The 26,398-nt window shown below is 47.7% G+C and overlaps 1 protein-coding gene and 1 long non-coding RNA gene across 4 annotated transcripts in view; one reads left to right on the plus strand and one right to left on the minus strand.

The window, feature by feature from the left end:
• Positions 1-573: 573 nt before the first annotated feature.
• LOC110256906 (uncharacterized) overlaps positions 574-26,398 on the minus strand; it is a 55,661-nt gene continuing 29,836 nt past the window's right edge. Inside the window, exons 1-3 of one of the 3 annotated variants that reach the window (XM_021075512.2) lie at positions 23,547-24,081; positions 22,948-23,146; positions 22,241-22,705 (exon numbers count right to left, since the gene is read on the minus strand). In XM_021075512.2, the coding sequence (XP_020931171.2) occupies positions 22,260-22,705; positions 22,948-23,146; positions 23,547-23,939 (1,038 nt within the window). In that variant the 5' untranslated portion in view covers positions 23,940-24,081 and the 3' untranslated portion in view covers positions 22,241-22,259. Of the gene's footprint in view, positions 1,034-1,275; positions 1,475-22,240; positions 22,706-22,947; positions 23,147-23,546; positions 24,082-26,398 lie in introns of those variants that run through there. The other 2 variants (XM_021074723.2, XM_084999745.1) reach the window with 2 other exon arrangements.
• On the plus strand, positions 17,274-19,639 carry LOC146395814 (uncharacterized). The gene is made up of 3 exons (XR_014829721.1): positions 17,274-17,428; positions 17,836-17,924; positions 18,070-19,639. It is a non-coding gene; the product is annotated as an uncharacterized LOC146395814 (long non-coding RNA).

Consider the following 26,398-nt stretch of genomic DNA (forward strand, 5'->3'; position numbering starts at 1 on the left):
CTCCCACCCACATGTCCCCCCCACCGCCCACGCCCAGGGCTTGTGGGCACAGAGTCCAGGCCAGAAGAGGGGGGATCATGGCGGGGGTGGGGAATGGCAGCCAGGAGAGACGAGGGCGCCTCCAGGTGGATGGCAGGTGTTTCCCGGTTACTGGCATCTTGGCCTGTTTCCCAATTAGCTTGGAAACAATGAAAACCACAGATGCCTCAGGTGGGTGATAAGGAGCTGTGTGCGAGAGGGAGTCCAAATCAGAAAAGGGCTGTATTTTCACCAAAACCCCAAAGGCCAGGTCACCAGCCCTCTCTTCCCGTTGGTGGCCAGACAGTCAAAGCCACCTTTGGGATGGTGTCCTTGAGGGGAACATCGGAACAGGTCCAGAAACAGAGACCAAGAGGATGAAGGCTCGGGAGAGGCGGGGGGGAGGGGAGCCTGCTGAGTCAGTGCCTTGGATCAAGGCTTTCTTGGGGTGGGGGATGAAAGAGGCTGCAGTAAGACGGGCGTGGTGGTTGCACAGCCCGGGAATGGACTGCAAGCTCCTGAACTGCACGGCGTAAAAGACGACACGGTGCACCTTGCAAATTTTATTTCTAAAACATAAAGTAAATTACACCATACATAACATGGAAGAGAAATAGGAAATCAATACACATCCAAAGACAAATGGCGAGAGGGGAAGGAGAGTACATTTCGGGAGGGGGAGAGGGTGAGTGGGGCTTTTGGGGAGCTGCTGGGGAGGGCACTTGCAGGGGTGGAGGGGGCTTTGGGGAAGGTGGTTTTGGAAATTGGCCCGGGGCTCTTGCCTGAGCCAGCTCAGGACTTAGTCTAGGGGCCGCTGGAGCAGTCAGTGCAGGCTCTTCCTGCAGGGCTGCTGCTGGATTCTCCTGTGGCCCTTGGTCTCCTGCAGGAGCCGGAGAACCATCTTCCTCCAGCGGAGGAAAATGCCCGTCAGTGTCTGGGGCTGGGGCCAGAGAGGCTGCAGGTTCTTCCTGCCCGGGTGGTGTCTTCGCCTCTGGCTGCGGGTCTCCTGCGGGAGCTGTGAGAGGAGAAAAGTGTCCCTGCATGCCTGCCTTGCCATGTGCTCTCCCAAGGACAGCAGTCTTCCCAGAACCTTCCAGTCCAGTCCCCACCCAGCAGCTTCTGGTGTGCAGTCCACCAGGTGGGTGGCGGGGGTGAATCTTTGTTCCTGGCCCAGCACCATCCTCTGGGGTCTCCCCGCCGTGTGGCCCAGAACTCAGCTCCCCGCACCCTAACAGGGCCCCGTCCCCATCTTCTCACCTTCAGGCTGGGCCTCAGGGGGGGCCAGGCCATCCAGGGCTCTCAGGCCCAGATGGTGTCTGTCCTCGGTCCCAGAGCTGGATGTTCTGAGCTCCCTGTGAGCCCGGGAGAGGCCCCTGGGGGGCGGCCTGGGGGGCGTTTCAACTGGAGACCTTCTGCCTTCCTCGCCCAGCTCCTGGCAGGGCTCAGGTGGGGGGCTCTGCAATGAGAGTGAGGGGCAGGGAGCCCGGCCCAAGGGGTCAGAGCCCTGTGGGGCCATTACCTTCTTGCTGCTGCTTCTGCCCCTTGACCTTCTGCTCCCAGATCAGGTGAGGGCTTGTCTGCTCCGATACCCCGTCCCCCGTGAGGAGTGAGATGTCCCCGGGGGACTGGGGGTACAGCTCACACACAGGGTTCGGCCCGACTCTCAATCAGCCAGCTTTGTCCTGGGGTGTGGACATGCCCCAGGGACATCCAACCCCATCAGGCTGCTCTTGCTCGAGGCAGACCCACCCCTTACACCCCCCTCTGCACACAGTCATCCCAGGAGGGGACACGGGGCTACCGTGTGGGATCAGAGACGTCCCTGCGCTGGGCTGGAGCTCCCTCTCCCTGTGCTACCTCTGGGCCCCTGCGGGCAAAGGCCCGAAGGCGTCTGCCCTGGGTGCTGATCCATCGTCTGCTGCTTTCGATGAGGTTTCCTCCTCTGGGCCCTCTCCTGCGGCTTCGGCCTCGGGAGATGGGGGCGCAACAGAGCAAGTCCATCCTTCCTCTGTCCTTTCCTGGAGAAGTGGGTGCCTGGCCACCCAGGTTCCAAGTTCTGTTGGGCTCTGTTGCCAGGGAAGTGAGGTCACTTCCTGGGGTCCCCTTCGCCGGGCTTCCTCCTTCCACCAAGCTCCCCAGGGGTACCTCTGGGCTGCTCCAGCTCACCCCCAACCCCATGCCAAGTCTCAGCAGCGTGACACTAACAACACAGCACACAGCCACGATGGGAACTCCTTGAGCGGTTCATTTCTTTGTACTGCCTTCAGTGTCTTTCACCAAGTTCTTTCAGTTTTCCGAATCCGGGTCTTTGACCTGCTGGGTCAGAATATACTCCCAGGTGTTTTATTTTTGTGAATGTCACTGTCCACGAGGTTGTTGTCTTGATTTCTCAACCTCTTCATTTCCTAAACTCCTCTGCTGAGAGTTTGTGACGAGGGTGTAGATATGCCAGCAATTTCTTTTTTTAACTCATTGAATTTCACGGCATTTATCATTGTATCATGATCATCACCACCCAATTAGGTAGCATTTCCACCCCAAACCTGCAGCACATCCCCCCACCCCCGCCCTGTCTGCTTTGGAAACCATACGTTTTTCAGAGTCTGGGAGTCAGTATCTGTTCGGCAAAGAAGTTCATTGTGTCCTTTTTTTTAAATTAAAAAATGCTTTCTTGTTAAAGAATGCCAGAACTATTACAGTAGTAAAAGGAAAGATCGCTGATCACAGATTGCTGTAACAAATACAGCAATAATCAGAACGTTTGAAATACTGCAAGAACGGCCACAGTTGTGACCCAGACACACGAAGTGAGCAAGTGACATTGGAAAAACAGCATCCAAAGACTTGATTGATGCAGGGTTGCCACGGAGCTTCAATTTGTAAAAAACTCCATAAAGCAAAGCACGATGAAATGATGTATGCCCCTATTCATAAAATGGGCAATAAAATCATGAAGATAAAAATACCACACATTTGAAAATATTACATTTATAAGTAAGGTTTTCACCTTGGGTAATATGTGGGGAGGAGCCTCCATATTTCAGTGAACATTCCATTAAATCTCATACGCAGTGATTCCAGAAAAGTCTAGCAACACACTCTGATACCAATAAATTTTTGGGTGATGCAAATGCACTGGGAAGCTCATATACTTGCCTTTTGAACAACCCTTACATTTGAATGTATTGGGAAGACGGTTGGCTGCCTTTGGGGGAAAATACACCACATGGAGTATTATTTAGCTCTTAATTTATTCTTCTTTCTTTCTTTTCTTTTCTTTTTTTAAATATAGACATGGTAAAACATGCCTCTGGTAAATTTATACATTTTTTTTTTGTCTCTGCCTACAAAACCTCACTGAGAATATGTAGAATATTTTCTTCATTTTCTCAGGGCATATTAAGTTATAAGATTGTTTTTATTTCCCTGCTTGGGAACAGCTGCATTGAAAAGAAAGTCACAAAACTCTACTTCAAAGAGACACATGCACCCGCATGTTCATTGTGGCACTATTCACAAGAGCCAGGACATGGAAACAACCCAAACGTCCATCAACAGATGATTGGATTCGGAAGATGTGGTATATAGACACAATGGAATACTACTCAGCCATAAAAAAGAAGGACATAATGCCATTTGCAGCAACATGGATGGAACGGGAGACTCTCATACTGAGTCAAATGAGTCAGAAAGACAAAGACAAATACCATATGATATCACTTATGACTGGAATCTAATATCCAGCACACATGAACATCTCCACAGAAAAGAAAATCATGGACTTGGAGAATAGACTTGTGGCTGCCTGACAGGAGAGGGAGGGAATGGGAGGGATCGGGAGCTTGGGGTTATCAGATACAACTTAGAATAGATTTACAAGGAGATCCTGCTGAGTAGCATTGAGAACTATGTCTAGATGCCCATAACAAAGGGTGGGGGAAAGAGGTATACATGTAAGAATAACTTGATCCCCATGCTGTATAGTGGGGGGGGGGGAGAAAGAAAGTCTCCTTTTCTAAAATACAAATTCAGAGGATTTATAAAATTTTGTGTCAATGATATGGTGTACGAAAGTAATGCACAGGCAGATTTTTCTGCAACTACCTTTTATTGGAACTACATATGCTCTTTCTCTGATGTCTTCAATGCCTTAGTAAAGTTCACCAGTGGTCACATATACTTATGCATTACTATTTAGGTTCTTTTTCATGATGTGTATGAAGCTAGGGCTATGCTTTTCATATTATTATGAAGCCTGGAATTTACTAATATAAATATATGTATATTGTATACATATACAAATTTTTGAGAATTATCAAATCACAGAACTTTAAATATTTAGCATATACAATATGTATATTGTATATAAATATGAGTAGTATATATGGGTATTGATAAAAATATCATCACTAATTATCCAACAGTAAGTGCTTCGTCTCTGTGGAACTGATATGTAAGAACAGCTATTACCTTGAAAATGAACAATGACACAACTTGCAATAAACAGCCAAGAACAGTGATCCATTTACTAGTGTCGGAATGGGAAAAGCTTTATACTTTCAAGGAAAAATATACAATAAGGTACACATTCATAAGGAATTAACCTGTTTTAGATGATATTTAGAATTACACAAGCATTAACTTATTTTAAGGAATAGATCTTTAAGATACGAGTGTACTAGTAACAGTGATGGGAAGATTCAGATGCATTTCCCCAAGTAGCCACCAGATGGCTATATGAGCCCGTTCTTGATTTTGAAGTTTAGTGGTTTCTTTTCTTTCTATACAACTGAAGATTTAAGCAATTCATTATATTTCTTATGGACTTTGGAAGTAACTGAAGTGTGGTGAAATAATGTATACAAATTCAGTGACACGCACATGTAATTGTTTCTTCTGATTTTAGCATTAAGATTGAAGAAAAATTTTTGAGAATTATCAAATCATAGAACTTTAAATATTTAGCGCTCATCTAGTCCTAAATCTTAATTTTAAAAGTAAGAATTGAGCCAAAGCAATCCTGAGAAACAAAAACCAAGCAGGAGGCATAACTCTCCCAGACTTCAAGAAATACTACAAAGCCACAGTCATCAAAACAGTGTGGTACTGGTATCAAAACAGACAGACAGACCAGTGGAACAGAATAGAGAATCCGGAAATAAACCCTGACACCTATGGTCAATTAATCTTTGACAAGGGAGGCAAGAACATAAAATGGGAAAAAGAAAGTCTATTCAGCAAGCATTGCTGGGAAACCTGGACAGCTGCATGCAAAGCAATGAAACTAGAACACACCCTCACACCATGCACAAAAATAAACTCCAAATGGCTGAAAGACTTAAATATACGACAGGACACCATCAAACTCCTAGAAGAAAACATAGGCAAAACACTCTCTGACATCAACATCATGAATATTTTCTCAGGTCAGTCTCCCAAAGCAATAGAAATTAGAGCAAAAATAAACCCATGGGACCTCATCAAACTGAAAAGCTTTTGCACAGCAAAGGAAACCAAAAAGAAAACAAAAAGACAACTTACAGAATGGGAGAAAATAGTTTCAAATGATGCAACCGACAAGAGCTTAATCTCCAGAATATATAAACAACTTATACAACCCAACAGCAAAAAAGCCAATCAATCAATGGAAAAATGGGCAAAAGACCTGAATAGACATTTCTCCAAAGAAGATATACAGATGGCCAGCAAACACTTGAAAAAATGCTCAACATCGCTGATTATAAGAGAAATGCAAATCAAAACTACCATGAGATACCACCTCACACCAGTCAGAATGGCTATCATTAATAAATCCACAGATAACAAGTGCTGGAGGGGCTGTGGAGAAAAGGGAACCCTCCTGCACTGTTGGTGGGAATGTAAACTGGTACAGCCACTATGGAGAACAGTTTGGAGATACCTTAGAAATCTATACATAGAACTTCCATATGACCCTGCAATCCCACTCTTGGGCATCTATCCGGACAAAGCTCTACTTAAAAGAGACACATGAACCCGCATGTTCATTGCAGCTCTATTCACAATAGCCAGGACATGGAAACAACCCAAATGTCCATCAACCGAGGATTGGATTCGGAAGAGGTGGTATATATACACAATGGAATACTACTCATCCATAAAAAAGAATGACATAATGCCATTTGCAGCAACATGGATGGAACTAGAGAATCTCATCCTGAGTGAAATGAGCCAGAAAGACAAAGACAAATACCATATGATATCACTCATAACTGGAATCTAATATCCAGCACAAATGAACATCTCCTCAGAAAAGAAAATCATGGACTTGGAGAAGAGACTTGTGGCTGCCTGATGGGAGGGGGAGGGAGTGGGAGGGATCGGGAGCTTGGGCTTATCAGACACAACTTAGAATAGATTTACAAGGAGATCCTGCTGAATAGCATTGAGAACTTTGTCTAGATACTCATGTTGCAACAGAAGAAAGGGTGGGGGAAAAAATGTAATTGTAATGTATACATGTAAGGATAACCTGACCCCCGTGCTGTACAGTGGGAAAATAAAAAAAAATTTATTAAAAAAATAAATAAATAAAAGTTAAGATTGATACATAAAATATTTGCAGCCCTCTATCTTTTGGGCTTTCTTTTCACTGGCAAAGTCAAGTGGAAGTGCGCTAGTCACAGGAGTCACATGCAGGATTAGGGAAAGGACAACAAAATGACCTGTACAACCACTCCCCAAATAAAAATATAAGAGGCTTATTTATTTAATAATTCAGGAAATTATACTAATCTAGTGCTGAAGTTTCTACTTTGCTTTCATTCTGTCAGTGTAATATAGGGAAAGAATAGGCAACATAGAAGGAAGTCTAAAGAGTTTTTGAGATTATATCTTATCAGTATATTTTGCTCTGAATACAATTATCTTTTTTTTTTTTGTAGCTGGAAAGGGAGCAGCATTTTAATACAAATACTTTCAAATAATTACAGATATTCTTTAATATTACAAAACCTGAAAAGTTGCAGTTTCTTTTTTTAAAATTACTCAGTGAATTTTCTTACATTTATAGGTGTACAACAATCATCACAACCAAATTTTAAAGAAACCTGCAGTACATGCCCTCACCCCCCAACCTGTGTCATTTGGAAACCATAAGTTGTCAAAGTCTGCAAGTCACTATCTGTTCTGCAAAGACATTCGTCATGTCTTTTTGGAGATGCCACACGGAGGTGATAGATAGCATAGGACGCTGTGTCTCACTGTCTGTCTAACTACACTGAGCATGATCCTTTCTAGGTCCATCCATGCTGCTGCCAATGTCATTGTTTCTTTCCTTTCTAATGGCTGAGTCATAGTCTGTTGTGTATATGTGCCACATCTTCTGTATCCACTCCTGTGTTGATGGACATTTAGGGCGTCTCCATGTCTTGGCTATTGTCTATAGTGCTGCAACGAACAATGGAGGACATGTATCTTTTGGAGTCACGGTTCTCTCTGGATAGATGCCCAGGAGTGGGCTTGCTGGATCAAACCATCATTCTGTTTGTAGTTTTCTGAGGAATCGCCATACTCTCTTCCTCAGTGGTTGTACCAATTTACATTCCGACTGACAGTGTTCCCTTTCCTCCACACCCTCTCCAGCATTTATTTGATAATGGCCGTTCCGGCCAGTGTAAGGTGGTGCCTCCTAGAGGTTTTGGTTTGCAGTTCTCTACTGATGAGTGATGTTGAACATCTTTTCATGTGTTCTTTGGCCATCTGTATGTCTTCTTTGGAGAAGTGTCTGTTTAGATTTCAGCCAGTTTTCTAGTAGCTTCTTTAGGATTTTCTAGGTATAGAATCGTGTCATCTGCAAACAGTGATTGTTTTACTTCTTCCTTTCCAATTTGGATGCCTTTCATTTCTTTTCCTTCTCTGATTGCTGTGACTTCCAATGTTACTGTGTTGAATAATAGTGGTGAGAGCAGATGTCCTTGTCTTGTTCCTGATCTCAGCAGGAATTCTTTCAGCTTTTCACCATTGAGAATGGTATCAACTGTGGGTTTGTCCTATACGGTCTTTATTATGTTGAGGTTGGTTCCCCCTATGCCCTCTTTCTGGAGGTGTTTTTTTTTCTTCTTCTTTTTTTAATCAAAAATGGGTGTTGGGTTTTGTCCAAAGCTTTCTCTGCATCTGTTGAGAGGATCACATGGTTTTTATTCTTCAGTTTGTTAATGTGGGGTAGCACACTGATTGATTTGTGGGTATTGAAGAATCCTTGCATCCCTGAGATGAGCTCTTCTTGATCATGATGTACATTCCTTTGCATGTATTGTTGGATTCAGTTTGCTCGTATTTTGTTGAGGATTTTTGCATCTATGTTCCTCAGTGGTATTGGCCTGAGGTTTTCTTTTTTGGTGGTATCATGCCTGGTTTTGGTGTCAGGGTGATGGTGGCCTCATAGAATAAGTTTGGCCTCATAGAATAACTCCTTCCTCTGGAGTTTTTTGGAATAGTTTCAGAAGGATAGGTAGGTATCAGCTCTTCTGTAAGTGTTTGATAACATTCATCTGTGAGGCTATCTGGTCCTGGACTTGTGTTTGTTGGAAGTTTTTTAAATCACGGTTTCAGTTTCAGTACTTGTGATTAGTCCATTCATCTTTTCTGTGTTGTCTTGGTTTCGTCTTGGAAGAGTGTACTTTTCTAAGAATTTGTCCATTTCTTCTAGGTTGTCTTCTTTATTATCATACGGTTGCCTGTAGCAGTCTCTTTTGATCCTTTGTATTTCCGTGATGTCTGTTGTAACTTTTCCTTTTTCATTTCTAATTTTATTGAGTCCTCTGTCTTTTTTTCTTGATAAGTCTGGCTTACCAAATTTGTTGATCGTCTCAAAGAACCAGCTTTTAGTTTCACCGATTTTTTTCTATGGTTGTCTTCATTTCTTTCATTGATTTCTGCTCTGATCTTTACAATTTCATTCCTTCTGCTACCTTTAGGTCTGGTCTGTTCTTCTCTCTCTAGTCGCTTTAGATGTAAAGTTGGGTTGTTTATTTGAGCTTTTCTTGTTTCCTGAGGTAGGCTTGTATTGCTATCCACTTCCCACTTAGAAGTGCTTTTGCTGCATCCCATAGGTTTTGTATTGTTGTGTCTTTGTTGCCATGTGCTTCTAGGTTTTTTGTTTGTTTTTTGTCTCTTTAGGACTGCACCCATGCAATTCAGAGATTCCCAGGCTAGGGTGGACTCAGACCGGTAGCCACTAGCCTATGCCACAGCCACAGCCACACCAGATCGGAGCCATGTGTGTGACCCACACCACAGCTCACAGCCATGGCAGATTGGGAACCCGCTGAGCAAGGCCAGGGATTGAACCTGGGTCCTCATGGATGCTAGCCAGGTTCATTTCCACTGAGCCATGGCAGGAACTCCTGCTTCTAGGTATTTGCAATGTCCTCTTTGATTTCTTCAGGGATCCATTTGTTGTTTAGGAGCATTTTGTTTAGTCTCCATGTGTTTGTGTTTCTTGCAGTTTTTTTCTCATTGTTATTTCCCAGTCATATAGTGTTCTGGTCAGAGAACATGCTCGATAGGATTTCAGAGTAGTTAAATTTACCAAGGCTTGATTCAAGGCCCAGAATACGATCAGTCCTAGACAATGTTCTGTGTGCCCTTGAGAAGACTGTGTATTCTGCTGCTTTTGGATGGAATGTTCTAAAAAGATCTATTAAGTCCGTCTGGTTTGATGCATCATTTAGGGCCTGTGTTTCCTTGCTGATTTTCTGTCTGGAGGATCTGTCCCTTGCTGGAAGTGGGGTGTTCCTGTCCCCCACTATTATTGTGTTATTGCCAAGTTCTCCTGTGAAGGTTGTTAGCAGCTGCCTTATCCAGTGAGGGGATCCTCTGTTGGGTGCATATCTATTTACAGTTGGTGTATCTTCTGGATTGATCCTGTGCTCCTTATGTACCGTCCTTCTTTGTCTCTTACACATTCTTTATTTTAAAGTCTATGTTGTCCGATATGAATATGGCTACTCCAGCTTTCTCCCGTCTGCATGAAATATCTTCTTCCATCCAAAGAGACACTGATCCGTGGAGACAATGGCCTCTTGTCTCCATTGCAGTTGGAACATCCAAAGTCAAATGGATTGGGCAGTTCTGCGAGCAGGGAGTGCTATGTGTGGTGAAGGGTGAGGCTGGCCCTGCCTTCACCTCCCTCACTGCCCTCAGGGGGCCCATTCCGCCTCTCTGACCCCCAGCTCACGTGCTTTCCGCCTTGGCCTTGTCTCTGCACAGCTCGCAGGAGTTCTGTCTCCTGAGGCACTGCCAGGGTTTGGTGTGGCCTTGAGCTGCCCCTGGCCAGGGTCTCTGCTGATAGAGCTCAGAATCCTTTGGACGCACGTGGAGTTTGGCATTAGGACAATGCGGCGGTGCAGCCTCCACACTGCCCAGAACTGGGGTTCCGCCTGATCCAGTTGCTGCCAGGAGGAAAAGGTGAGGAGAAGTGAGGAAGCATGGGGAGGATGAGGCTTAGTGGGGAGAAGCTTCCTGTGTGAAGACCCCCAGAATGGCTGCGGGGGTCCGTCTTCAAGGGACGCAGCAAAGGCTTGATGTGGAAAAGCGGGCTTGTCATCACTTTTGCGTGTGGTGCACAGGAAGTATGTCACCAAGTAGAAATGTTTTAATTTTATAGCGTCCATGCTATTACCTTTTTTCACTTTAGGCGTTGCCTTCTCATGACGTTTCACAAAAGTCCAAGCCCGTGGACAAGTAGCTTTTCTTCTAGGCTTGCTTCTCTAACTTTTTTCATACGCTTCTGTTCTAAATGTGTTTGTGGCTCATTTTGCATGAGCACTGGTGTACGATTTAAAGGGTGTGTGCATTCGTTTCACTACATCTGGTTCTCTAATTGAGTTGCTTGTTCTCTAAGTTTTGAGAAGTTCTAGGATATTGGCCTTCCTCCCTGTGAGTTTCCAAAGCCAAGTGGATTCAGCAGGACTGCCAGTGGGGAACTCAGCCTCCCCTGACCTTGGGTGGGGCACAGCCTGCATTTCCCAGTTTGCCAGCAGAGGGCGACAGGCCCGCCCCTCTTGCCAGTGCTTTACGTGCCTGCTTTGCCCACTGCCTAGTGTGACTTTTTTCAAGGGGTTTAAAAAATGTCACTCTGATTTAATGATGCGTAACGTCTTGCTTTGTTTTGTTTTGTGCTGAACCTGCAGGATCTGGAAGTTCCCAAGCCAGGATTTGCACCCACACCACAGTGGTGATAAGAGCCACAGCAATAACAACTCCAGGTCCTTAACGTGCCGACAAACCAGGAGATGGCAGAGGCTCATAAGTGGAGTTAAGAAGCAAGTTAGAAATGCTTCCTGGAGATCTCATTGTGGTTCAGCAGGTTAAGAACCCAACTAGTATCCATGAGGATGCAGTTTCAATCCCTGGCCTCAACAGAGGGTAAAGGCTCCAGCATTGCCACAAGCTGCAGTGTTGGTCCCAGATGTGGTTCGGACCTGGCGTTGCTGTGGCTGTGACATTCATGGGCAGCTGCAGCTCCGATTCCACCCCAGCCTGGAAACCTCCATATGCCGCAGGTGCAGGCCAAAAAGTTAAAGAAATGCTTGCCAAACATTTTAAAGAGGCTGTCAGGAACGGGTATTTGGTGAAATATTTCCCTATAACTTATAGGGTGCTCTCATCTCTACAGACCACAGCACTAGATTGTATACACATACGTAAGCATGAGTTTCAGAGAAAGGAAGTCAGGCTCCAGTGTATCTCGTGATGTTTGCCCTGTTTTTAAAATATTCTTTTGGGGAGTTCCCTTCGTGGCTTAGCAGTTAATGAACCTGACTAGCATCCATGAGGACGCAGGTTGGATCCCTGGTCTCGCTCAGTGAGTAGCTGTGGTGTAGGTTGCATATGCGGCTCAGATCCCACATTACTGTGGCTGTGGTGTAGCCTGGAGGCTACAATTCCTATTTGACCCCAGCCTGGGAACCTCCATATGCCACAGGGACAGCACTAAAAAAAAGACAACAAAAATAAATGAAAAATAAACTAAAATATTCTATCGGGCACTCTCTAGTAGCTCAATCGGTTAAACTCCGTCACTGTCACTGCTGTGGTACCGGATTGCTCCTTGGCCCTGGAATCTCCCACACACTCCTGAGCCAGCCAGAAAAACAAAGACAAAAACAAGACAAAACATTCTAATGATAAAAAGATATGATTCCAATAAATAAAATGCACAAGATTTTACAAATGGGAGATTCCATTTTGGCATACTTTTTTTTTTTGTACATTAAAATAATACCAAAAGGAAATCTCTCTTCATTTCTAATATTTTCATTGCTAATATTTTCATTGCTAATAACCAGTTCAGGGCCTGTTTCCCTCCTTCCAGCCTCCCCAGCTGGCCCCAGGTTTTGTTCCTGAAACTCTGCCTGCCTGAGACCCAGCTCCTCTTCCTGCCCAGATGCCAGACCTTCCTGCTCCAGCCCTTGCCCCATGGCTGTGACCGCTCCCTTCTCGGTTCAGGCTCCCGAGACAGAATGTCCTTAGTCCAGGACAGCTGGGCACTCAGTTTAAAGGGAGGCAGATGGCCTGAGAGCTGGGGACACTGGGGCTAGGGGTCCTGGGCCAGGAAAGCTGTAGCCAAGGGCTGGGGGCAGGGTCTTGAGGTAAAAGTCACAGCCTCCTGGGCAGCAGAGACTCTGGCAGGAAAAGGCTGCACACTCCACAGAGAGCCCCTCCCCTGCCTGAGCCCCCTCCTCTGGACCACGGGTGTAGGCACTGACCTGCCAGGCCTCTCAGACCCCTCTCGGCCTGGTCCTAGGCTGGCCACCCCCTTTTCAGATGGTATCACTTGCTGATGATGAGGGGACACCTCTTCCCCTCTTCCACATTTGGGCTGGATGATATTTGGTCTCTGACCTTATCAACTGATTTTTAAAATATATTTCCAGAGTTCTCAGTGCACTGTTCTCAGGCTTTTCATTTTTTTCTGGATAGTGACATGATTCTCAACCTTTTCCAATGGACACCCCCCCCCAACTTTCTGTTTTGTTGGCGCCCAGCCAACCACTTTGAGATCATACACATCAGCCAACCTTGCATTCCTGATCCTCCAGGAGGTTATTTTCCTTTTTTCATTCCTCCAGTGGTACTGCCTTTAATGTGTTTCATGTACACCCTTAACTATTGTGTATACTTGTGTGTGCATGTGTTGTGATTTTTGCTTTGGTAAGTGACATTATACTACAAATCCTTTTTGGGGGGGGAGGGATGGTGCCCACAGCATGTGGAAGGTCCCAGGCCAGGGACTGAATCTGAGCCACAGCTGTGGCAATGCAGGGTCCTTTAACCCACTGCTCTGGGCCAGGGATCAGACCCGCACCTCCACAGCCACCTGAGCCACTGCAGGGGGATTCTTAACCCACTGGGCCACAGCTTGAACGCCAATGCTATACATCCTAAGTTCCCTGCTGCTCTCACCCAAGGGCCTGCTTTAAGGCTATTCCTATAGATTTATAGGTCACTCAAATTCAGTGATTTACAAGTGATAGGCTGGATCCCAACGGTGGCTCCTGACATCAGTCTGGTGGGGGCATCATCAGCAATGATCAGAAGGAAACCCGCTCCTGGCCCCAGCACCATCCTCCGAGACACCCACATGCTCTGCAAACAAAGCGGAGGAAGAAGCAGCTGTTCCAGCTGAAGCCCAAAGGTAGGAAGATGGGGGAGAGGTCCACAGAAATCTGTACCCCCATGGAAAGCACAGGAGCAGAAGCAAGGAAAGCCCAGAGGCCACGGACACTGGTACCACTTTTTGGACTGCACGCCTTCTGTCTGGAACTGGACTCAGTGGATCGGGAACACCTCTGCCCATTCTGATCTCCTCGACCACTGTGAGACCCACTTGGCTCGTATCAAAGTGGTCCCTTTGGGGTTTTTGCGCTGGACCTGTGCCATTCTGGATGGACCAGTGCAGGTCTCATTTGTGAAGGCTGAAGGGAACACGGGCACAAGAAATCATCTGCTTTCTAAGCTGAATTTGAAAAAACAAATAAATATAGTATACTAGAAAGTATCAGAGTGCCTCAAACATAAGGAAGGTACATGTTTGCTGAATCTCTTTTCAAAAACAGACAGGTCGCCTGATACAGGAGGCAACTTCCTTTTCTCCAACTATCCTTCCGACCTTGACCTGGAACTCACCTGGGTGTGAGGAGCATATGAACTGGAATTTCTAAGTGGCCTATTTACTTTCCTCAAGGAGGTCAATTTGGACGTGAAGATACTGGTTTACAGAGACGAGAGTGAGAATTCATAGTCTCCCTGGCAGTGTGAAACAGTCAAGTGAAACTCTTAGGCCGAGGCTGGATCCTATGCCAGGATGGCCCACTGTGCCTACACACTAGAGCCACTTGAAGAGCTTTATAAAGAAAAAAAAGGCGGGGGGGGGGGGACGGGAATGAGGTGGGGGATTTGCAGGTCTGTGGCTGTGACTTCTACCTGGAGACCCTGCCCCCGCCCTTGGTTACAGCTTTTCTGGACCAGGACAGACAGCCTGGCCTGGCTCAGGGGATTAAGGATCTGGTGTGGATGTGGCTGCGCAGAAACTCAGCTGCAGCTCCTATTTGACCCCAAGCCTGGGAACGTCCGTATGCTGCAAGGGTGGTCCGAAAAAAAAAAAAACAAAAAAAACCCCTGCACTTCAAGAATTCTAAATGCACCATTCTCCAGCTCCTACATGTTTTCTGGATAGTTATGTGATTCTCAAGCTTTCCTGTTAAATGACCCCCTCCCCATATTTTTGTTTTGTTAGACCCCAGTGCAGAGCCCAGCCAACTTCTCTGAGATGATACAGGTGGGCATGCTTGCATTCCAGATCCGCCTGGAGTTTATTTTGCTTTGGTCATTCTCCAGGTGGTACTGCCTTTGGAGTGTTTGATGTATATCCTTAGGTATTGTGGATCCTTGTGCGTTTCTACGTGTGTGTGATTTTTGCTTTTTTTTTTTCCTTTTCCTTTTTGCCTTTTTAGGGCTGCATTGTGGCCTGTGGTGGTTCCCAGGCTAGGGATCCAATTTGAGCTACAGCTGCCGGCCTCCACCACAACCACAGCAACATGGGATCGGAGCCGTGTCTGCAACCTATGCTACAGCTTGAGGCCATGTGGCTCCATAACCCACTGAGAGGAGCTAGGGATTGAACCCGCATCCTCATGGATGCTAGTCGGGTCTGTTTCAAACTAAGCCACAAGGAGAACTCTGATATTTGCTTTTTCATGCATTATGCTATAAATCTTTTTTTCTTTCTCTCCTGCCTCCTTCCTCTCTTCCTCTTTCTTCGGTTTGCTCTTTCGCCCTTTCACTTTCTTCTTTCTTTCCCCCAGCCCATGGCACCTGGAATTTCCCAGGCCAGGGATTGAATCTGAGACCCAGCTGTGGCCACACCAGATCCTTAACCCACCATACCAGGTCAGGGATCTGGCCTGCGCACCGACAGCAACCCAAGCTGCTGCAGCCAGATTTTGTGTCACAGTGGGAGCTCAAATGCCATAAATGTCATGTTTCCTATTGTTTTCACTCAACAACATGGTTTAAAGCCATTTCTATTGATTTGTGTATAAATCTAATATAGTGTTTTACACATGTTAGGTTGGGTCCCAACAGTGGCTCTGGAAATCAATTTGGCAGGGGCCTAATCAGCACTGATCAGAAAGAAATACAATAAAACAGAAAACGTCAGAGTGCTTCAAACATAAATAGGGTAAGTGTTGTTTCATGAAACTCTTTTCAATCCCAGGAAGCAAAGTTTGAGGAGTTCCCATTGTGGCTCATCAGCGATGAACCTAACTAGCATTCATGAGGACCCGGGTTGGATCCCTGGCCTGGTTCAGTGGGTTAAGGATCTGGGGTTGCCGTCAGCTCAGGAGTAAGTTGCAGACTTGACTCGTATCTGGTGCTGTGTGGCTGTGGCATTCCCAGCAGCTGCAGCTTTGATCCAACCCTTAGCCTTGGAACATCCATGTTCTGCGGGTGTGGCCTAAAAAGCAAAAAAAAAAAAAAAAAAAAAAAAAAGAAAAGAAAGAAACAAGAAAAAGGTTGAAAGTTCAAGTGCGATGCTTCTGCTTGCTTTAGATTTTTCTGCTTTTCACCCACATTAGTAATAAAGATGAGGTGACTTCACAACACCCACCCCCAAGCACCCTGGTGAATCTCTTAATCCATGTGAGTCTGTGAGCAACGCCCTTTATGCTGTGGAAGCCTCCAAGTACAGCACCAATGGAGAAGCCAGAGGACACAACATAGAAATGGCTCAGAGACCAGATGAGGAGGCCTGAATCCTGCAGGTCGTTCCATCAACTTAAAGCACGAAGTGAGAAGCCCGGGAGGGCAGAAGAGAGGCAGCAGCTTCTCACACACACCTGGGATGCAGCGCAAGGGGGCCGGGAGGTATGGAGCACCTGCATCCTGGGTCTGCAGGGCTCCCCTGTCTTGTCTCTCTCTCTCTCTCTGACCTTGGCCTTTTCCAACGAAGGTGAGTTCTAAGGGTGACAGTGGAGGTTTGAGCAAGGGACAGAGGTGACCCAGGGCAAACGCACAGGCTCAGAATCAGAGGACTGGTCGAACTGGTCCAGCTGTAACTGCCCATGTAGTCTGACCACGAGCCCTGGGTGTTCTGTGCTAGAGGACTCCTAGGCCAGAATGGACGTCACCAGGAAGCAGCTGCATTCAGATGGTGACTCTTAGGTGACTGGGATTTTATATACCTAGCCTTCTAAAATCATCGTTTGTGCCTCATGAAAAGTGAAAGCATCAGGAAGTTCGCATATTCTTCTCTATACTCAACCAGACCAAACTCCCCTTCAGTTATTTGTGATTATGGTCAGGAGTGCAGCATAGTTTCTCAAGGAGGCTTTTGTTCCAAGCACAGCTGCCATCCTCTGTCTCAAAGCCAAGAGACAATCTGATGGTAGAAACAGGCAGCTCTTTTCAAGGGAGGGAAGAGAGGGGATGTTTTCAGGCGGCCTCCAAGGCTGATGACTCTCCTGCTCTCTAGGCGGTGGCTCCAAGGAAGGAGGCACATCCCAGGCCAAGAGAGCAGGCGTGGCTGGAACAGAGGATCCTCACTCAGCTGTGCCTTCAGCAGAGAGGCTGGGGCATTGCCAGATGGAGTGATTTAGCATCCCGGCCAGGAGGGGGCGCCTGTCCTTCTCCAAATGCTGCGTTCCGATCATCTTGCTCAGCCCTCGGTGGCCAGCAGGTGGCGACCAAACCTGCCCTTGCGGCCTCTTGCCAAGCGCAGGCAGGCGCAGCAGCCCTGCGTTCTTCCCTGCGACCGAAGGCTGTGTTTTTCTCCGGACGGACTGAGGACGTGCCTGTGGGGCTTTGGGACACGGGCCTGGTGGGGCCCCTTGTTCAGAAGAGAAGACCGCCATCTGAGCCCGAGGTGTGCGGAGGTGTCTGCAGACTCTGATCCAGTGCAGAGCCTTCCTTCCCCGCGCCGTCCTCTGTGGTTTCCTCTCCACTTTGTCAGGCGACACCGTAACAGGGCTTATTTTACAGCAGGATGCGGTCTTTAAGGGAATGGGCTTGGTGGGAGGAAGGGCGGGTGGTGGGGCGTCCCAGGCAGGGGCTGTTTTGTGGGGGGAAAGCCTGCACAGATTGTGACCCGGAAACGCATGTGCGATGGTGGAAGGAGGACCCGAGGTACGGGGACCCTGGCGTCCAGCCAGTTGGATGCAGTGGGGACCCGTCACGGAGCCTGGTGAGACACCCAGAATCCCTGGGCGAGAGGGACACGTTTGCAGTTAGGAACTTCCTTTCGTTCCTTTCTCCTCCTGTGCCCCCTGAAAGTTGGAGGAATGCCTGTTTTCATTGGCTGCATCCAGAGTGTCTGCTTGGGGCGTTCCCGCTGAGGCGCTGGTATCTGCCAGGCGGAGCAGGTAAAGGACCCGACTGTTGCCCCTCACGTTCCAACGGCGCCTCGCATTGGACCCCTGCCCTGGAAGCTCCACATGCCTGGGCCGCGGGGTGGCCAAGAAAAGGGGAACCCATAAAATAGAGTGTCTGCTTCCCTTCCTCCTCAAGGGCACGGAACTGTCCCCTTCTTCACGGGTGCAGAAGAGCTTTCCTAACACCCGCGGCATATCACCACAGGGGTAGAATGTCAAAGCAGTTGAAAAGTACTGAACAGGTAATGGGGCGTCGTTTTCAAACACATTCGTTCTAAGTCTCATCTTTGAAGTCTGTCCAAATCTGAACTGACAAGAAATTACTTTCCTGGATTTCATGCAAGTTATCTCTAATATATTTAATAATCACCTCTTACTTGAGTTTGTATCCAAATTCAAATGTTGCCATGCATGTTGGCTTCTCATAACACAGTAACTGTCTTAAGTATTTGTAAATATTGGGTCATTGAAATGTCTTTTGCAGGATTGGCCTGTGACTAGCAGTGTTAAAAATAATACTAGCCAGGCCACTACCAAATTTTTTATAAGAATGTAATAAAAATACTGTGAGTCATTGTAGGAGATACAAACAAGTGTTGTGATTTTTTTAAATACTAGCGGTTGCATACTATGAAGACAGTTTGAGAAGAAATACATTCAAATGTAAACCTTCAGCATATTTAAAAGCCAAAGCAATGACACCTTTTTTTTTTTTTTTTTTTTCCTTGCTTTTTTATCCCCTTAATGGCTGGCCCCTGAGGTCTCTGGAAGTTCCTGGGCCAGGAATTGAATCTGAGCTGAAGCTGGGACCTATGCATGTACCTGTGGCCACACTGGATCCTTTAAGCCACTGTGCCAGGCAGGTGATAGAAGCTGTGACTCTGCAGCGACCTGAGGCACTGCAGTGTGATTCTTAATCCACTGTGCCACAGCAGCAACCCCACAATGGCACCTTTTGGGAAATTAGAGACTTTCATTTCAAATACACTTTCTTCTGATAAATCAAAATATGAAGGCCTTTAGACTCGTATATCTCTATTCAATTGATAAATTGAATAGGACATCTATAATTTTAATTAATCACAACGCCGCTGGGAACACTTTTGACAGTCTCAAACTGCCTGTTGAAACCACAGTTATCTGAAGAGATCTGATGAGAAGTGACCTACACATTCCAGTGATGATGTCTGTCTGAAATAGGATGTAAGAGACTAGTGTGAATATATCTATCTCAGAAAACGGGATGACCTAGATCAAGTAGATCTATTTCTACAAAGACACAGCCTTCAGAGACTGAATCATGCATAAGTGGAGAGTCTGAAGAGACCAGTAATGAGTGAGGAAAGAAAGAATCCAAGTCAGTCTTCCAAGTTTCCCTGCAGAGAAAAGTCCCAGCCAAGGACCAGATGACTTCCAAGGTGAATTTTTTCCAACATTTACAACAGAATGAGCACTCATCATTCTCAGACTCTCCCCATAAATATAAAAGGCAGATACCCAAAAAATCATTTTAGGAGGCCACCATGATCCTACTATCAGAGCCACAGAGAGACATGAGAAGAAAACTATGTGCCCATCCCCTTGATGAGTCAGTGCAAACATCATCAGCAACATACTAGCAAACCCAACGCAACATCACCTGCAAAGAGTCACATACTGTAATGGAGTGGAATTTATTCCTGGAATAAAATGATGTCTTTTTCTTATATTCCATTTTTCATTGCAAAATAACAGATAGGCCCAATGGAAAGATAAACAAAAGGTTTTGGAATACTTTTATACATTTGAAGTTCGTTCGAAGCTCAGCCTGATCAGAGAATGGACTAAAGAGCTACCTCATTATTGCCTACTCTAAATTCTACCCTTAGGGGTATGTGAACTCATGCATCCAGTGTGGGAGATGGTAGGGAACACATCAGGTTAGGACTCGAGGGACAGCTAGGAACGATGCAGTCTTAAGTAGAGACGTGGATGGTGGTGGCTGTAGGGCTTCTTTCCTCCCCACTTCTCCTGCTCCAGCCACGCATGGGCCCTCAGTTCCCCACCACAGCCGAGCTCTTCCAGCCCAGCATCTGGGTCATTCCTCTTCCCTTTGCCTGGATGACCTTGTCCTGATGCTTCATGTGGCTGGCTCCCTCTTGTCTGTGGGGTTTCACTGTCACTGTCAGCTGTGAGAACAGCCTTTCCCTAGTTCCCTCTCTGAGCAGCCTCCCTGGCCCACCCGTGAGGCTCACCCGCAGTGCCCTTCTTCTTTCTGTGTCCTTCTCACCATCTGAAAGGGTCTCTCTCACTTGAGCACTTGCTGGCTGTCTGTCCTCCCCCATAACGTGTCAGCTCCAAGAGGACAGACACTGGGTCTGTCTTGTGGATCCCTCTGTTCCCTGCCCATTCCCTGTAGATTCCTGGGAAAACAGCATTTCAAATAGTCTGATAACTGTCCGTGGAAAAAGGCAGCTCCTTGACTTTATTCTTTCCTGTGTGTGGATAGAAAGGAATTTCTGGTTATCCATCCTGATGCAGCGTGCATCTCTGTGCATGCCCTTGTCTGAGCTGGCCTCTGGAGGTTTTGTTCAGGAATGCCTCTGAAGCAGAAGTCTTGGCTCCATGAGGGTGCAGGAGTGTGTTTCAGGCCCCTTCATCCACATGGCCACACTGCATTCCAGACGGTCTGAGGGAAGACCCACCAGCAGAGCCACCACCCCTGAATGTGCAGGCTGAGAGACAGGGAGTCTGGAGACCAGCAGAGCCCATGAAACCCCTGGGGATCTGGACACGATGCAGATTGTGCTGCAGGGGTCAGGACTGGGGCCTGAGATGCTGCCTTGCTCACAAGCTCCCCAGAGAATTCCCCCAGAGGCTCCATCCTGCCTGCTCTCTCCTGCAGTGTCTGGGCTCCACAGGGATCAGCCCCTGGGCCCCTGAGCCTCTGCCCTGCCCGCTGCCTCCCAGGCCAGCCGCCCCAGCAGGAAAGCCTGTGCTTGTGTCTGGTCTGCTGGCCTCAGGCCCTGCCTCCATGTGGCTCTCAGCCCAGGCTCCAGAATCCCTGATGCCTGGGTGGTTCTCGGGGTTCTGGGTGGGGTTTTCCACTCGGTGTGGAGGAAACCATCCCTTCAGTTCCCAGGATGTTCCAAGGCCCTGGGTGGGCTAGTGGACATCGGGGATGACGTTTCCTGCCTGTCCCGTGTCTCCTCATCTTCTCCCCATAGTCCCTCTTGGAGCCCATGAAGTCCCCTCCCCCATCATTTCCTGGTCCAGGGGGCTTGGAGGAAGGGGAGCCTGTCTAACACCCCAGTGCAAAGGGGAGCCAAGCACCTAGATCGGGCCAGTCCACAGAATTCATCTCTTTGGTTTCGGGAACCTGTTGGAGGGTGGACCTCTGACATGGTCCCGGGAAACCTGTGCCTGGCCTTGGAACAGTGCTCTCGTGGATGAGAAGCTCGGTCCCCTCGGGGGGGCTGCCAGGCCACTTGCGGCTGACTGACCAGAGCGGGAGGCCCCCGTGGAAAGCAGAACGAAGGTCAATCCTGATGTCATCATTTCTGGCCCTGGGTCCAGCTGGACCTGAAGCTGACTAGAGCTCCTTGGGGCTGGGCCACCTGGGAGCGCTCTTGAAAATCGTCAAAGCTAGGCACCAGCTTGGCCTGAGGCTTGTGTGTGACAGTGTGTTCAGCACAAATTCAGGAGGAAGGGAGGCTCCAGAAATAGGAAGCCCAAGAGAGCACCTGCCCTCCCTCCCACCCACATGTCCCCCCACCACCTCCCACGCCCTGGTCTTGTGGGCGCACACAGAGTCCAGGCCAGAAGAGGGGGGATCATGGTGGGGGTGGGGAATGGCAGCCAAGAGAGACGAGGGCGCCTCCAGGTGGATGGCAGGTGTTTCCCCATTACTGGCATCTTGGCCTGTTTCCCAACTAGCTTGGAAACAATGAAAACCACAGATGCCTCAGGTGGGCGATAAGGAGCTGTGTGCGAGAGGGAGTCCAAATCAGAAAAGGGCTGTATTTTCACCAAAACCCCAAAGGCCAGGTCACCAGCCCCCTTTTCCTGTAGGTGGCCAGACAGTCAAAGCCACCTTTGGGATGGTGTCCTTGAGGGGAACATCGGGAACAGGTCCAGAAACAGAGACCAAGAGGATGAAGGCTCGGGAGAGGCGGGGGGAAGGGGAGCCTGCTGAGTCTGTGCCTTGGATACAAGGTTTTCTTGGGGTGGGGGATGAAAAAGGCTGCAGTGAGACGGGCGTGGTGGTTGCACAGCCCGGGAATGGACTGCAAGCTCCTGAATTGCACGGCGTAAAAGACGACACGGTGCACCTTGCAAATTTTATTTCTAAAACATAAAGTAAATTACACCATACATAACATGGAAGAGAAATAGGAAATCAATACACATCCAAAGACAAATGGCGAGAGGGGAAGGAGAGTACATTTCGGGAGGGGGAGAGGGTGAGTGGGGCTTTTGGGGAGCTGCTGGGGAGGGCACTTGCAGGGGCGGAGGGGGCCTTGGGGAAGGTGGTTTTGGAAATTGGCCTGGGGCTCTTGCCTGAGCCAGCTCAGGACTTAGTCTAGGGGCCGCTGGAGCAGGCAGTGCAGGCTCTTCCTGCAGGGCTGCTGCTGGATTCTCCTGTGGCCCTTGGTCTCCTGCAGGAGCCGGAGAACCATCTTCCTCCAGTGGAGGAAAATGCCCGTCAGTGTCTGGGGCTGGGGCCAGAGAGGCTGCAGGTTCTTCCTGCCCGGGTGGTGTCTTGGCCTCTGGCTGCGGGTCTCCTGCGGGAGCTGTGAGAGGAGAAAAGCGTCCCTGCATGCCTGCCTTGCCATGTGCTCTCCCAAGGAGAGCAGTCTTCCCAGAACCTTCCAGTCCAGTCCCCACCCAGCAGCTTCTGGTGTGCAGTCCACCAGGTGGGTGGCGGGGGTGAGTCTTTGTTCCTGGCCTAGCACCATCCTCTAGGGTCTCCCCGCCGTGTGGCCCAGAACTCAGCTCCCCGCACCCCCACAGGGCCCCTTCCCCATCTTCTCACCTTCAGGCTGGGCCTCAGGGGGGGCCAGGCCATCCAGGGGTCTCAGGCCCAGGTGGTCTCTGTCCTCGGTCTCAGAGCCGGATGTTCTGAGCTCCCTGTGAGCTCGGGAGAGGCCCCTGGGGGGCGGCCTGGGGGGCGTTTCAACTGGAGACCTTCTGCCTTCCTCGCCCAGCTCCTGGCGGGGCTCAGGTGGGGGGCTCTGCAATGAGAGTGAGGGGCAGGGAGCCCGGCCCCAAGGGGTCAGAGCCCTGCGTGGCCATTACCTTCTCTCTGCTTCTTCTGCCCCTTGACTTTCTGCTCCCAGATCAGGTGAGGGCTTGTCTGCTCCGAAACCACCCCCCATGAGGAATGAGACGTCCCCGGGGGGCCGGGGGTACAGCTCACACACAGGGTTCGGCCCGGCTCTCAATCAGCCAGCTTTGTCCTGGGGTGTGGACATGCCCCAGGGACATCCAACCCCATCAGGCTGCTCTTGCTCGAGGCAGACCCACCCCTCACACCCGCCTCTGCACACAGGCATCCCAGGAGGGGACACGGGGCTACCGTGTGGGATCAGAGAGGTCCCTGCGCTGGGCTGGAGCTCCCTCTCCCTGTGTTACCTCTGGGCCCCTGCGGGCAAAGGCCCGAAGGCGTCTGCCCTGGGTGCTGATCCATCGTCTGCTGCTTTCGATGAGGTTTCCTCCTCTGGGCCCCCTCCTGCGGCTTCGGCCTCGGGAGATGGGGGCGCAACAGAGCAAGTCCATCCTTCCTCTGTCCTTTCCTGGAGAAGTGGGTGCCTGGCCACCCAGGTTCCAAGTTCTGTTGGGCTCTGTTGCCAGGGAAGTGAGGTCACTTCCTGGGGTCCCCTTCGCCGGGCTTCCTCCTTCCACCAAGCTCCCCAAGGGTACCTCTGGGCTGCTCCAGCTCACCCCCAACCCCATGCCAAGTCTCAGCAGCGTGACCCTAACACAACACAGCACACAGCCACGATGGGAACTCCTTGAGCGGTTCATTTCTTTGTATTGCCTTCAGCGTCTTTCACCAAGTTCTTTCAGTTTTCCGAATCCGGGTCTTTGACCTGCTGGGTCAGAATGTACTCCCAGGTGTTTTATTTTTGTGAATGTCACTGTCCACGAGGGTGTTGTCTTGATTCCTCAACCTCTTCATTTCCTAAACTCCTCTGCTGACAGTTTGTGACGAGGGTGTAGATATGCAAGCAATTTCTTTTTTTAACTCATTGGATTTCACGGCATTTATCATTGTATCATGGTCATCACCACCCAATTAGGTAGCATTTCCATCCCAAACCTGCAGCACATCCCCCCACCCCCGCCCTGTCTGCTTTGGAAACCATATGTTTTTCAGAGTCTGGGAGTCAGTATCTGTTCGGCAAAGAAGTTCATTGTGTCCTTTTTTTAAATTAAAAAATGTTTTCTTGTTAAAGAATGCCAGAACTATTAGAGTAGTAAAAGGAAAGATCGCTGATCACAGATTGCTGTAACAAATACAGCAATAATCAGAACGTTTGAAATATTGCAAGAACGGCCACAGTTGTGACCCAGACACACGAAGTGAGCAAATGACATTGGAAAAACAGCACCCAAAGACTTGATTGATGCAGGGTTGCCACGGAGCTTCAATTTGTAAAAAACTCCATAAAGCAAAGCACGATGAAATGATGTATGCCCCTATTCATAAAATGGGCAATAAAATCATGAAGATAAAAATACCACACATTTGAAAATATCACATTTATAAGTAAGGTTTTCACCTTGGTAATATGTGGGGAGGAGCCTCCATATTTCAGTGAACATTCCATTAAATCTCATACGCAGTGATTCCAGAAAAGTCTAGCAACACACTCTGATACCAATAAATTTTTGGGTGATGCAAATGCACTGGGAAGCTCATATACTTGCCTTTTGAACAACCCTTACATTTGAATGTATTGGGAAGACGGTTGGCTGCCTTTGGGGGAAAATACACCACATGGAGTATTATTTAGCGTTTAATTTATTCTTCTTTCTTTCTTTTCTTTTTAAAAATATAGACATGGTAAAACATGCCTCTGGTAAATTTATACATTTTTTTTTGTCTCTGCCTACAAAACCTCACTGAGAACATGTAGAATTTTTTTTTTTTTTTTTTTTTTTTTGTCTTTTCTAGGGCCGCTCCCACAGCATCTGGAGGTTCCCAGGCTAGGGGTCTAATCAGAGCTGTAGCCACAGCCCCACGGGATCTGAGCCAGATCTGTGACCCACACCACAGCTCACGGCAACGCCAGATCCTTAACCCACTGAGCGAGGCTAGGGATCGAACCCGCAACCTCGTGGTTCCTGGTCGGATGCGTTAACCACTGAGCCACGACGGGAACTCCAGAATATTTTCTTCATTTTCTCGAGGCCATATTAAGTTATAAGATTGTTTTTACTTCCCTGCTTGGGAACAGCTGCATTGAAAAGAAAGTCACAAAACTCTACTTCAAAGAGACACATGCACCCGCATGTTCATTGTGGCACTATTCACAAGAGCCAGGACATGGAAACAACCCAAATGTCCATCAACAGATGATTGGATTCGGAAGATGTGGTATATAGTCACAATGGAATACTACTCAGCCATAAAAAGGAAGGACATAATGCCATTTGCAGCAACATGGATGGAACGGGAGACTCTCATACTGAGTCAAATGAGTCAGAAAGACAAAGACAAATACCATATGATATCACTTATGACTGGAATCTAATATCCAGCACACATGAACATCTCCTCAGAAAAGAAAATCATGGACTTGGAGAACAGACTTGTGGCTGCCCGACAGGAGAGGGAGAGAATGGGAGGGATCGGGAGCTTGGGCTTATCAGACCCAACTTAGAATAGATTTACAAGGAGATCCTGCTGAGTATCATTGAATACTATGTCTAGATACCCATACTGCAACAGAACAAAGGGTGGGGGAAAAAGTTATACATGTAAGAATAACTTGATCCCCATGTTGTATAGTGGGGGGGGGGGGAGAAAGAAAGTCTCCTTTTCTAAAATACAAATTCAGAGGATTTATAAAATTTTGTGTCAATGATATGGTGTACGAAAGCAATGCACAGGCAGATTTTTCTGCAACTACCTTTTATTGGAACTACATATGCTCTTTCTCTGATGTCTTCAATGCCTTAGTAAAGTTCACCAGTGGTCACATATACTTATGCATTATTATTTAGGTTCTTTTTCATGATGTGTATGAAGCTAGGGCTATGCTTTTCATATTATTATGAAGCCTGGAATTTGCTAATATAAATATATGTATATTGGTTGAAAGGATCTACATATAAATATGAGTAGTATATATGGGTATTGATAAAAATATCATCACTAATTATCCAACAGTAAGTGCTCCGTCTCTGTGGAACTGACAGGTAAGAACAGCTATTACCTTGAAAATGAACAATGACACAACTTGCAATAAACAGCCAAG

Source organism: Sus scrofa, chromosome 15 (assembly GCF_054392235.1).
Source record: "Sus scrofa isolate SSC_HxYL_T2T_F1_AM1 chromosome 15, Sscrofa_HxYL_maternal_Yorkshire_Landrace_v2.0, whole genome shotgun sequence".
NCBI lineage: Eukaryota > Metazoa > Chordata > Mammalia > Artiodactyla > Suidae > Sus > Sus scrofa.